General features: G+C 42.7%; 1 protein-coding gene across 18 annotated transcripts in view; it reads left to right on the top strand.

Moving 5' to 3' along the window:
• The window catches only part of PUM1 (pumilio RNA binding family member 1), a 134,403-nt gene that overhangs the window by 77,120 nt on the left and 44,404 nt on the right, over positions 1-12,879 (top strand). For 11 of the 18 annotated variants that reach the window (XM_086716268.1, XM_086716267.1, XM_086716266.1 and 8 more), the window contains 2 exons: positions 6,556-6,649; positions 8,667-8,783. In XM_086716268.1, the coding sequence (XP_086572394.1) occupies positions 6,556-6,649; positions 8,667-8,783 (211 nt within the window). The remainder of the gene's footprint in view (positions 1-6,555; positions 6,650-8,666; positions 8,784-12,879) is intronic. The other 7 variants (XM_086716269.1, XM_086716275.1, XM_086716274.1 and 4 more) reach the window with 2 other exon arrangements.

The raw sequence follows: 12,879 nt of genomic DNA, 5'->3' as shown, positions 1-12,879 counted from the left end.
TTGGTCAGGAATGCTGTCAGACCGGGGGGGGGGGGGGCTCCATGGAGATCAAGGTTGTGTACCCCTAACTTGAAAGGTGCGGTGTGTATTGCCGTAATTAAAAGAGCAGAGGTATGGGGACGAGATGGGTGTGGTGTGGTCATAGGCTGCTGATGGGAGAAGGTATACTTACGGGGAACAGCAGATGGGTGGTTCGTTTGGCGAGTCCAGGTCTCAGAGGCCTTGAGGACCAGGCCTGAGTCCCAGACAGTATTGATGATTGTGAGGGTTGAACCAGAGATCTGCTGTAATACATGTTTTTCCACACATTCTGCTCTTTTATGTTGGCTTCCTTAAATGCGGATCACAGGCTGTCTTTAGTTTTGAGTTCCTTTATTTGTGATTTTGTGATGGGATCTGGCTTGGAAATTGACAAAATAAACAATTCCTTCTTGTGTCCTATTTTCTTTTATTCCCGACTTGGATTTGGTGTGTAAATTGGTTTCATAAAACTGTTAGTATCAGCTTCTATGGAGATACATAGTAGAGAACAGCCTGAAGATATAGGAAAGGTAATTTTCGTTCAGTTCATTACACACTTAATGGTACTTAGGGGTACTTTGGGTTTTGGATAGTTAAGTTACTTGTCTAGTCATTGTAAATCATAAACTTAACCTGAGGTTTATTCAGAGCAAGTATTCCTTTTTTTGTGCCATGAACCCCTTAGCGGTTAGATGAGATCTGTGGGCTGAATTGTGTGAGTGATATGTAGTATAGATAGGTTTACAAAGGAACCAGTGATACAGAAATAGTTACAGAAATATTTAACAAATTCAAGATGTATCTGCTTTATCATACGGTGCATGCGGCAGAAATATGTACTAGTTTTCATGATGAGCGTGAACGCAGCTGTGAGATATCTAGTGGTTGTAAAGGAGCATGAAACGTATTTGACTTCTGTTGATGATGAAGTCACACAAGTGTATTGCTCATGTTAATATGGTTTGTTGCCTGTGGTCATAATTGAAGGACATGGTAAATTTCATGAACATGAGGATAATTTTACCTATCCCAAGTACAGAGATCTGGGATTTAAGTACCCCTAATGTAGGGTGGTTTGAAATGTTCATTGATATCTCTGGAATATTCTCCCTTTTTCCCCTCACTTTTCCCTCATTGTCTTCTCTTTAATCCTATGTGAACAATCAACATTATAACCAGTGACCAGTTAATTATAATGTGTTCGTACCATTTTGTGTTATGATACTTGAGCGAACTTGTTTATTTTAACGAAGAGCCATACAAGTATTTATATTTCCCTAAGTATATTTTAGAAACTTACTGCTAGGTTTCATTATATTTTAATGCTGTGTAGCAGAAACCAAAGCCAGGATCACATCATTATAGATCAACCAGATTAATTGCTGATGTTCTTTATTTAGAATTCAGTTAATCTAAAAATAGCCTAATGCAGTATGTTTTACAAAATTGTATACTGATGTGCTAAAACCCTTAACCTGTTAAGCATGAATTTTACTTTAAAAGTGTTTAATTTCTGTCCAAATGTGTATTTAAATTTCTAGTGAGTTGACATACAGTGCAGTATTGGGTTCAGGAGTAAAATTTGGTGAGTCATCACTTCCTTAGAACACCCAGTGCTCCATACGTCGCCCTCCTTAATACTCATCACCCATTTAGCCCACCCCCCACCCCCTTCCCTCCAGCAACCTCCAGTTTGTTTTCTATCATGAAGAGTCTCTTGTGGTTTGCTTCCTGGTAAGCATGAATTTCAGCAAAGAAACCATACTCTGAAAATCATAATTGAAGTACAGATTTGTTCCTTCACGGCCCTAGGCGCAAGGGGGAGGAAGCTGGCACGCATTGCTTTTAAAAGTGCCATAGTGATTAGATGTCATCTTCTGAAGCCAAGTTTGTGCATAGTTTTCATACAGGTCTTTAATATTCTCAGCTTCCCTTTCAGTTCACAAGTGAGGAAGACTATTTTTCATTGTTGTGTGTAGTCCCTGGTAAACACTGCCTTTCGCTGGCAGGCTGACCAGTTGAAGCTTGCCTTTATTCTTTGCTGAAATTTTATATGAGTTTTCTCGAAAGATACTTACTGACTTGGTGGAAGGACGTTTTGTTTTTTCCACCTTGTTTAGAGATTATTTTGGACTCGGATTTTTCATCTGCTAAGGAAATGTGAAGAAGGTTTTCTTAAAAAATTCAGCAGCATATGTAGTTGTTTAACCAGAAGTCATTGTCGATCATCGTTGTTGTTCAGATAACCTGGTTGAAAATGGGCTCTGATCTGCAAGCTTCGGACGGTAGCAGACTTTCACATGTTTTATGTACTACAGCCTGGCTCCCGTGATAAACCTCTTTTCTTAAAAGAGAAATAGTCCCACCGTTGATGTAACAGCTTCAGTGTTTGGAATCTCCTTTCTCTGTGAACGCTTACAACCGCCCCATGGGGTAGAGCAAGCATTAGGTTTTTACAGGGAAGAAAATTAAGACCTCACGAGGCTGAGTTGCTGAAGGTCATGAGACCACAAGCCATGCGAACATCTCTGTCCTGGTGTGTAGCTCTGGGCTGTGTCGTTCCTGGATCCAGTACTGGAAACGCAAAGCCTTTTGACCCGTGGGCTTGCCTCACCTTCCCATTCTGTGCATTCGTGGTTTTCTCTGCATGGAGTCTATGCTAACGTATTCTTCGACAACAAGGCAAAAAAGGTTTTTCTTCCATCCCCGTCACCTTTGTGAGCTGTTGACAGCAGTTGGTGCTCATGAGCTCAGTGGGATTTTGACTTTTGCATTCACTCTGAAGAGTCTTGACCTCTGCTTTCCTCGTCCTGGGCTGCCCTGTCGGGAGGAGGAGCTGTACGAGGTGCCTCACAGAAGGGGTGTCTGTGTGGGGGTGCTCTTGCCATTCGTCAGAGAGAACATACATCAAGGACTGTTCCAAGTGCGTTACACGTGTTAATTTTAATACTTGCAGCAACCTTATGATTTCGATGTGTCTTCGTTGTCCCTGTTTGAGAGGAGAGTGAGTCAGAGAGAGGTTCTCTTGCCCTGTGTCGCGTAGTCTGTGTTGACGCCGAGCTATAAATCCAGGCTTTCTGGCCCCAGAGTCTCCGCTCTTATCCCCTGTCCACTGTGGCTTTGGCCTTAAACTGGCCAAAAGCCAGGGCTTTTTAGTTGCGAGGGGCAGAGGGATAATCTTGCAGACACCAACTCGATATTGAGGTATTACTCCTCCGCATTCTGAAAGCCTAGTAACAGTGTTTTCATGCCAACAAGTGTTATTGATAACAACATAATGACAGTAATAGCTATCTTTGATCACTTAACACTATGCTGGGTGTTTCTGACTGCCCCTTTCTGGAATAAAAACTCTGCAGGGTATCTTTTGTAAGGTCATGTAGTGACAGAGACGGGAGTCAAATCAGCTTGCTCGTGTGGTTCCCAAATTATGCCTTCAATATTTCTTACTAGGAACCTTGATGAGCTTGAAATACTTGATGTATTTTCCCTTGCATTTAGTCTCTTGAACAACTTAAGAATTCTACCCAAGTAAATTGTAATCGGTAGTGGCACATTTATCATTATACCAACCTTAAAACAAGCATTCTCTCCAAATCTCACAGTATTGTGTTTCTCAGTTACCATTGGCTTCCTTTCTGAAAATGATGAAAATGTTAACAGAGCTCAGTGGTTTGCCCAGCAGATGGCATTTGTATGAGTTTTTCAGGTTCCTTTGGAATCCATTACTTGCCAATTACCCAATTTTGTTTTGAATACCCTGTATTTCCAGTTAATATTGGGGCATTTACATAAAGAGAATGTGCCAGAATTGCTGTAATCTATGCTATAATAAAATCTGCTTGCTGTAGATGATAATTTCTGTTAATTGTTTACTGCAAAATGCACTCAAGAAAACAATTCCTTCTCTATTCACCATAATCACTGAGATATCAATCAACTCTCAAACACAGGGTATGTGGGAGCTCTTGAAGGGTCTGGATGTTTTTAGTTACAAGTGGTAGTTTCTCCTCCTCAAAGTATGGCTGCATGGTGGTGAGAATCACAAACTAATGTCATGCAGAATGGTTGGTATTTACACATGCTGGATATTTATGGATACGGTACATGAGCATTGAATGAGTTACATGTCATGTTAAAAACATGAAGCGAGGAGAAGTCAGATGGAATGTCAGTGAGTACTGTTTTTGGTTAATAAGAGAACTTCAAGAGTTCTGTTCTGAGCACACTGTCTTTATCTCCCTAGCTCCCCATGTTATGGTGCCTCGCTAATAACGGGTGCTCAAAAAATGTTTCTTGAATGAATGATTTTGTTTGCAGCAGGGCAGAGAAGTGTAGACAGAAGAGACTAGCATGAACAGTGCCTGAGATGTTAAATATTTCAAAAGGTTTGAGGCTAGGAAGATTCCAGAGACCCACTGAAGACACAGATCTTTAAGTGAAGCTATAAGGTATTTTTACAGCCTTGTAAAAAATTGAAAAACAACTTTGCACTATTTTGCTATTATGTTTTCTCCCTCCTGGCTTCCCCTCTGAGGTGAACTGCCTCCTGTTGGTAGGAATACTCTGGGGCACTATCCTTAGGTAGACAGTCATGTGAAAAACAACCTGGCAAAAATCACAAGATCCCAGTTACCAGATAGTACTGATTGGCTGCCTTCCTGGAGGGATCAGGTCTTTTGATAGGTTGGTCTATAAATTCCAGTATTTCTTTTGAAGACTTGAGATTTAATCAGTGCCTGTTAAAGTCGTGCTTGTCTTTTTACCAGCATCATAATGAAATTTCTTTTTTCTTGAACTTTTGAAAATAAAACAATTACTTTTGAAATCTGTACATAGTTACTTTTGATTTACTTTCATACTATAAAGACAAAGGCTAATTTTACTCTGGTCTTTAGAAAGATGAATATTTTACAAAGAGAGGTAACAGGTGAAGTTGGTCAGTATGTTCAAAATATTCACCCCCCCTTTTTTTTTAAGTTTATTTATTTTGAGAGAGAGAGAGCACCAAAGTCAGACCTTTAACCAACTGAGCCACCCAGAGGACCCCTTTTGTTTTCTTTTTATTTAAAATTGTCTACTCATAGAAGTCTCTTCACCACCTAAGATAACATTACAAGTCCAATTCTGACGATAATTAAGCTGAGTTGGTGGGATGACATTATCTTTTAATGTCTGAAACAGGTCTCTTTATGAGGAAATCTGTTATTCAGGATCCATGGTGTCAGTTCTATATCATCCAGTGATATCACCTGAGTTGTTGAAAACTCCTATAGAAAGAGCAGGTAGCTAGGGGGAAGTTCCTTTGTAGGGAGGTACTTTCAATAAGCACTCTGATTTCAGTGAATAAAGGTTTTCAGTGTGACTCCTTGGAAGGAGGCACATCGAGGCAATCCAGAATTCTTTCTTTGTACCAGTGCTATTCATACTGAAACGTATGACCATTTTAGTCAGTGTTGTATCCTTAGTTCCTCGCACAGTGCCTAGCAGGTATTATTTGTCTCCTGATGTTTGTGGAATGAATGAGTGAATGATTGGCCTTGTATTAAGGTTGAACTTTGGGATATTCTTGGTGTCAGGGTCTTTGTACTCCTTTCCTTTTCTTGGGAATGAAGAAGTGTGCTAGGTCTGGGACGCCTGGGTGGCTCGGTCGGTTAAGTGTCTGACTTTGGCTCAGGTCACGATCTCGCGGTCTGTGAGTTCGAGCCCCGCGCTGGGCTCTGTGCTGACCGCTCAGAGCTCGGAGCTTGGAGCCTGCTTCGGATTCTGTGTCTACCTGTCTCTGTGCCCCTCCCCTGTTCATGCACACACACATGCTCTCTTTCCCTCTCTCTCTCTCAAAAATAAACAAACATAAAAAAAAAATTTAAGAAGTGTGCTAGGTCTGAGCTCATAATCCAAGCTTTGTTAGTAGCAGCTGTATTTCTGTTGTTTGATTTCCTACACATAAAGAATAGGAAACTGGAGGGCTCCCAGAAGTTGGCAGCTGTCCGATTTCATCATTATGATAAGCCACTAGTTGAGAAAGGTATCCAGTAAATATCATTTCCCTGGGAAGAGGCAGCCAGGGATGAAATGAACACTTCTCATTTTCCTTTCCAAAATGTGAGTAGGTGAGGAGTAATTCAGAGTGTCTGTGGGGTTCTCAGAAGACCTGAGGAGAGGTAACAGCACGAGGGGCAGTGTGGTGGGTCGTTTTGTGGTAGCTTTAATGTGTGAGTGTGTCTGGGATCAGGCAGGACCCTTGGCCTGTTGGCGGCCATTAGGTCGTTTGTACGTATGTTTGTGCTCTGGGGACACCTCGCCCGGGAAGTGGGAACTGGGTGCACCGAATGGAGGTAAAGAAAGACCCGGGAAGTAGAACTCTGAAGCATCACGATACCATCGGAGTGGGAATGGAATCGAACACAAGAACGTTTTTGTTTCAAATGCCGTTCCTGAACAAGGGCTTGTCGAAGTTTTTATTCAGAGAAGGTTTAAAGTTGTCTCGCGAGACCGTTTCTCTAACCTCACCGCATCCTTTTCTTTCTTCAGCTGTTCCAAAGACCTAACGCGCTCGCCGTCCAGCAGTTGACGGCCGCGCAGCAGCAGCAGTACGCACTGGCGGCGGCTCACCAGCCTCACATCGGTAGGTCCCTGGGTGCGGCTCCCGTGCCTACGCGTGGCCCCCGCTCCAGGAGCCCCGGCGGCGTAGGCCGGGTAGGACAAAGCACAGACAGGGCTCTCGGAGTAGATGGCCTCGTTCGTCCTCTTGTCCGCCTGTCTTTGAGCCACCTGCTTGATTTTTGGCAGCCTTCTAGACTTCAGCTTGTAAGCTTGCCTGGTGTCCAGGGAGTGGTCTGCCTCCGCTGTGCTGTCGGAGGACTCAGGGTCAGTCCTAAACGACAGTTGTGACCAGCATGGACTCTGTTGGTTAAGACTGGATGAAATCCGTGACGTAACAACAGTTCTGTTCTTGTTAGGGTCGTCTAGACTGTGAAAATATCGACTTCTCATCTTCTTAAGTAGCAGGGAGTACGCATAAGGCCATTTTCCAAGCAGCGTGTATTGATGGTCGTGAAAAGTATTTTCATTTAATGACTGGTTTTTAAAGTAGGTTTTCCCTTTTCCAGTAACACTGGTTAATGTTCTGATGTACATATTTTTATTGCCTAGACTCCCCCCCACCCAGACCTTCTTAAGGTCTCTTTGAAACAAAGTGCTATATGTGTAAACAAGTACATGTACAATTTTTTTTTTTTAATGCGTCAAAAGGACATGGTAGAATAGAAGGAAATCATGGGTTGAGGTATGCTGTGGAAGGAAAGACTTGCTTCCAGCCTAAATGTCTTAAGGCTAGGCGTAACGGCCTTTGTCTGGGTCTGGTTTAACTTACAGTTGTAGATGCTAGTCTTAATAAATACCCATACATTTTTCTCTGAGAAAAGCTGTCCAGAATTTTTTTTTTTTTAATTTAGAGAGAGAGTACGAGTAGGGGAGACGGACAGAGGGAAAGAGACAATCTTAGCTTAAGCACGCTCCATACTCAGTGTGGAGCCCAATGTGGGGCTCGATCCCATGACCCTGGGGTCATGACCTGAGCCAAAATCAAGAGTGGAATGCTCTAAGCATCCCTGGGAAATTGTTTTATTTTTGTTTATTTCTTTTTGTAAATACTTTAAAAAAAAATTTATGGGGCGCCTGGGTGGCTCAGTCGGTTGAGCGTCCGACTTCGGCTCAGGTCATGATCTCCCGGTCTGTGAGTTCAAGCCCCGCATCGGGCTCTGTGCTGACAGCTCAGAGCCTGGAGCCTGCCTCAGATTCTGTGTCTCCCTCTCTCTCTGCCCCTCCCCCTGCTCATGCTCTGTCTCAAAAATAAATAAAAATATTTAAAATAAATAAATAAATTTATTTATTTTGCTAGAGAGAGAGAGAGAGAGAGAACTCACAAGCAGGGGAAGGGCAGAGAAAGAAGGAGAGAGAGGTTCCCCAAGCAGGCTCCATCCATACTATTAGCACAGAGCCTGATGTGGGTCTCAAAGTCACAAACCTTGAGATCATGACCAGAACCAAAATCCAAGAGTCAGACGCTTAACTGACTGAGCCACCCAGATGCCTCTATCTATCTATCTATCTATCTATCTATCTATCTATCTATCTATTTATAAGCGTTTCTTTATTTTTGAGAGAGAGCAAGCAAGCGAGAGCGTGAGTGGGGGAGGGGCAGGCTCTATGCCGACAGCAGTGAGCCCGACTGGAAGATCATGACCTGAGCTGAAGTCAGACACTCAACCAACTGAGCCACCCAGGGGCCCCTGGAAAATTGTTTTAAATGGAAATAAATGATTCCTTCTATCTCATGACAAAGTCTTTTAAATTGCTTTATTTTAGCCTGTTATAATTTTAATAGTCTGAGAAATTGTGCTGGATTTACAACTGCGTAACAGTTTAAATTGTTAGCAAAAGTAAAAAATAAAAATAAAAAAAGACGGTAGATAAACATCACCCTAATCTTTAGGGTAGGGATTATTTCATCTTTTCAGAGCCCTCTTTCCTTTCAATCTGTCCTTTTTTCTTTTTCTCACCTGCAGCCTGGAGTTGAGTAGCCAAACTGTGTGGGTATTTGCTAGGGTTGCGGTTTTAGTCGGGTTTGTTTTTACTGACAGGTGTGTTTTCAGCAGGTTTAGCGCCCGCTGCGTTTGTCCCCAATCCCTACATCATCAGCGCTGCTCCCCCGGGGACGGACCCCTACACGGCTGGACTGGCTGCAGCGGCGACACTAGGTGAGGTGTTCTGCTGCATGTGGGATTTTATCCCCTGCTGAAAAGTCGTGTTGGCCCGCATGCATTCTTTGTACTGGGTCCCAAATCCAAGTCTCCGGTGGAGATTTCTCTCCTGGTTTCCGGTGTTCTTTCCCTGCCAGCTGGATAGCTCTCCTTAGCTGTAACCTCAGACTCGAGCATAATCCAAAGGCAAGTTAATGAGCTGCCTCCTGTATAGGCATTTGTGATCCATGGAGACACCACTTGCTTGTAGGTATTTTGGGAATTTCTCCCCTTTCCTAGGTCTTCCTACTACCTGTAGTCTGCCATAGTCCAGGTCCTTATACTCTTTATCTAGACTTTAGCAGCTGTTCTTACATATTGCTAATGTCCTCTCCCACCCCCACCCCCCTGATTGTTCTAGAAAACTATCTTAAACATCGATTTTAACTTCTCACCTTTCAGTTTTAACCCATCACTGATTTGATTTTTCTTTTTCTCGTGCTGTATTATCTTTAAGCAACCCGTCACCGATTTCCGTCTTATCCAGCCTAACAGCACACCTCAGCTGTTAAACATGGCTGATTATTCCAGCCTAACTGGGTGGTGGTGGTGGTGGTGTGCTATTCCTTGGAATCACCATTTTTAAGGAGCTGCCACGGCATTCTGAGGATTAGTGAAGACTGGAGCCCACTGTGTATAGGGATCTGATCTCTCTCGCCATGACTTGTGTGTAGATATCTCTACACGCATACCACTTTCTTCCCCTCTCCGGATCAGCTCTTACTGGCTCATACCACACATTCTCGCTGTACTAAATGAATTTTAGCTTGCTGCAGACACCACGCTGGTTTAGGTCTCTGTGTCTTTGCCTACTGTGGTTTCCTTAGTCCTCTATAGTAAACTCCTCCCATTCTTTGGGAATCTCATTGGCTGGCATTGTTACCCCCTAGAAAGCCTTCCTTTGCTACCACCCCCTCCCCCATTTTTTTCTCTGTTACTTCTTATTACTTTGTGTTCATTGCTGGTGGATGTTTGAGTGAGTGGTTTTAAAACCCCCTTAAGATTGAACTCTTTCAAAAGCAGGCCTTTCTGTTACTTATCTCTGTAGCACAGTTGCTGGCACCATAATGGGGTCACACGTGTATGGTAGATTGGATTCAGTGTCAGGACGAAGTAAACGTCTTCCAAATCCCTCCAAGTCATGTTAATTGTGACTAAATATTATTGTAAGATTCTACTTTTTATCTAGCATGCAGTTTGCCATTATGAACTCAAATGGACAGTATAGAATTTATTTATTTTTTTTAGTATTCACATTTTAGCGTGGTTTTGTTGTGTTTGAAAGACAGGAGCAAATCTTGATTTTATTTTCTTTTTTATTTTTATCATTTATTGTCAAGTTAGCTAACACACAGTGTAGTCTCGGCTTCGGGAGTAGAGTCCCGTGATTCATCATCTCCACACAACACCCACTGTTCATCTCAACAAGTGCCCTCTGCGATGCCATCGCCCCTTTTCCTCACCCCCCCAAGCTCCCACCACCGTCCCCCCTCAGTTTGTTCTCTGTACTTAGGAGTCTCTCATGGTTTGCCTCCCTCTCTGTGTGTAACTTACTTTTCCTTCCCTTCCCCTATGGTCTTCTGTTAAGTTTCTCAAATTCCACACATGAGTGAAAATGTGTGATATCTGTCTTTCTGTGACCAACTTACTTCACTTAGCGTAATACCCTCCAGTGCCATCCATGTTGTTGCAAATAGCATGTGTTTTGATGGATATGTATGTAGTATAGTTCCTCTGTCCCCCTCACCTTTGGGGCAGTACAAGTGTCTTTCTAGCAGAACGATCTACGTAACCATCATTAATTTTTATTCAGCCCTTATTAACCGTTCGCCAGACATTGTGCTGAGCGCTTTTGTTTCATACGAGTTGTTGGAGGATGATTTTACAGATTAGGAATTTAGGGCTCAGAGAGCTCCCTTTTTCAAAGGTCACACTATTTAAATATCACACAGTTGGGGTTTGAAGCAGGCCTAACTCAGAATCCATGCATGCACTTTACTGTCGTGTCCAGTGCCCATGCTATCTTGAATTGCTTTCTCTGTACTTTCTTTCCTTTGCTAATTTACTATATGTTATTTGAAACTAAGAACTAGTTTTAGGGAAGACATGCTTGGCCTCACTGAGATCATAGTTTTGTGATGAGGGTCTTGATCGTTGTAGTCATCCCTAAGCCAGACTGAAAAATACTTGAGCTCTTTCACACAGAACCAGAAATGTTAACCACCTAAACTATGAAACTGCATCCGCGTGTGGGGTGGTGTTCGTCACACGGGAATTGGAGCAGGCATCCTGATGAGCCCAGCTCAATTGATGATGCACCCTGGGGGTATTTTCCTAAATGCAGTCAGAGGCCATGTGACCAGGGGCAGCAGTAGAAATGCTAGTTGAGAGAACTTAGAGGATCATATGAAAGTTGATGGTAGCAGCAGTTTGCGCACAGCTGAAGGTGGTTTTGTTGACTTTTGGTGGAGACTGTCATCGCAGGTTGCAGTCCAGCCTTTCGCCATGGATGTGGCAACACCCTCACCCTTATGATAGCCATTCGTAGGTGAGGAAACTAAGGCATAGGTAAGGTCTCGCTGTTGTTTTCTCTTTCGTTCTTTTCGGTAAATGTGCAAGACCACCCCATTTTGTAAACGCTAGTCAGATGAGTTTGGGTATGGTGTTTCAGACTATGCAGGTTCTGAGGCGTTAAAAGGTTTTTATTACCCTTTTGCTTATTATAAAAAAGTTGCTCATACTGTAACCTAGCTTTTCTAAGCAGCAGCATCTTTATTTTGCGCCCAGATGTCATATTTCACAGTGGGCAGCCTTATAAACAGAGCTGCTTTTTGGCTAAGCCCACAGGTACAGAAAATGCCAAATTAGAAATGTCAAAGCAGTGTTGGGCAGGGATGTAATTTGACTTATTTGTATTTTAGAAGCTTAAAACTGGGAAACAAAACACACGTTCCAATTTATTTTGATTTAATGAAATATATGTTTCTACAGGATTAGCTACTGTGTCAGAATGGATACATTTGAAATAGCTCTTTGGAACTCTGTCTAAAGGCACTGTTGTTATTCAGTCAGGTTGCAAGTATTTTAAGTTCTGTGCTTTAAGAAACTTCTCACTGGAGATGTGTTTCAGCAGATGTGAGAAGCTGGCTCCGAGCCCTTGTCTTGTTGGCACAATGCAGCTTTGGTGTTTCTTGCTGCCATCTTCGGGGAGTCTGTGGTTTAGACACCTGCCCCACCCAGGCTGCTGTCTGCTAGCTCTGTTACCTCTGTTGCCTCCCCCAGAGAAGGTGAACAGATCATTTAGATTGAAGCAGAATGCTTAGTTTTGTTTAGGATACTCAGCAGGTCTGTAAGAACTCAAGGTTTTGTTTCTGTTTCTTTTCAACGGTGACTTAGGTTCAAAATTTCATATGTCAGTGTCTGAATGTAGTTGTGTTGACTGACTTCCAAAACAGGAATGGGAGAACCAAGCCTCTTAGAAATTGAGCGGTGGAGGTTCAGTGGCGTGTCTGGGTCACGTTGTCAGAGACTGGTGGATTTTCCTGCCTCGGGAGTTAATGGAGCAGCGTGGCCCCTGTCCCTGGCTGTCACCTTGGGTGCCATCCTTACCATTGAGAGCAGGGTACCCTTAATTTTTTGTTCTCTTCCTTCACTTGATGCACACAGACTCTCCATTTATTTCCCTTCAAATAACAAACTTTGTCTCTGTCTATCCCGTGTCCTTTCTTTCTCAGGGAAGCATAGGCCTTTTTGTCTTCTTCCTGACCCAGCACCAGTTCCTCTGTTCTTAAACCCAACCTTTCTGACTTTGATCAGTTATTCTCCCTTTTTAAAATGTTTTGTCCTTCATTAGCTTCTTCCTCTTGGCCTGGAGTATATTACAGGCTTTAGAAGACTTTTATAAAAATATAAAAACATTTTCTGTTTTTTAAAAAACAATCCACGATCAGCTAGAATGAATCTGTATGTTTTTTTTCTTTTAATTTTTTTTAACGTTTATTTTTTGAGAGAGGGAGACAGAGCGTGAGTGGGGGAGGGGCAGAGAGAGAGAGAG

Source organism: Puma concolor, chromosome C1 (genome assembly GCF_028749965.1).
Source record: "Puma concolor isolate L17-30 chromosome C1, mPumCon1.1.hap2, whole genome shotgun sequence".
NCBI classification, from domain to species: Eukaryota; Metazoa; Chordata; class Mammalia; order Carnivora; family Felidae; genus Puma; species Puma concolor.
This window is presented reverse-complemented; position numbering and strand designations above follow the sequence as displayed.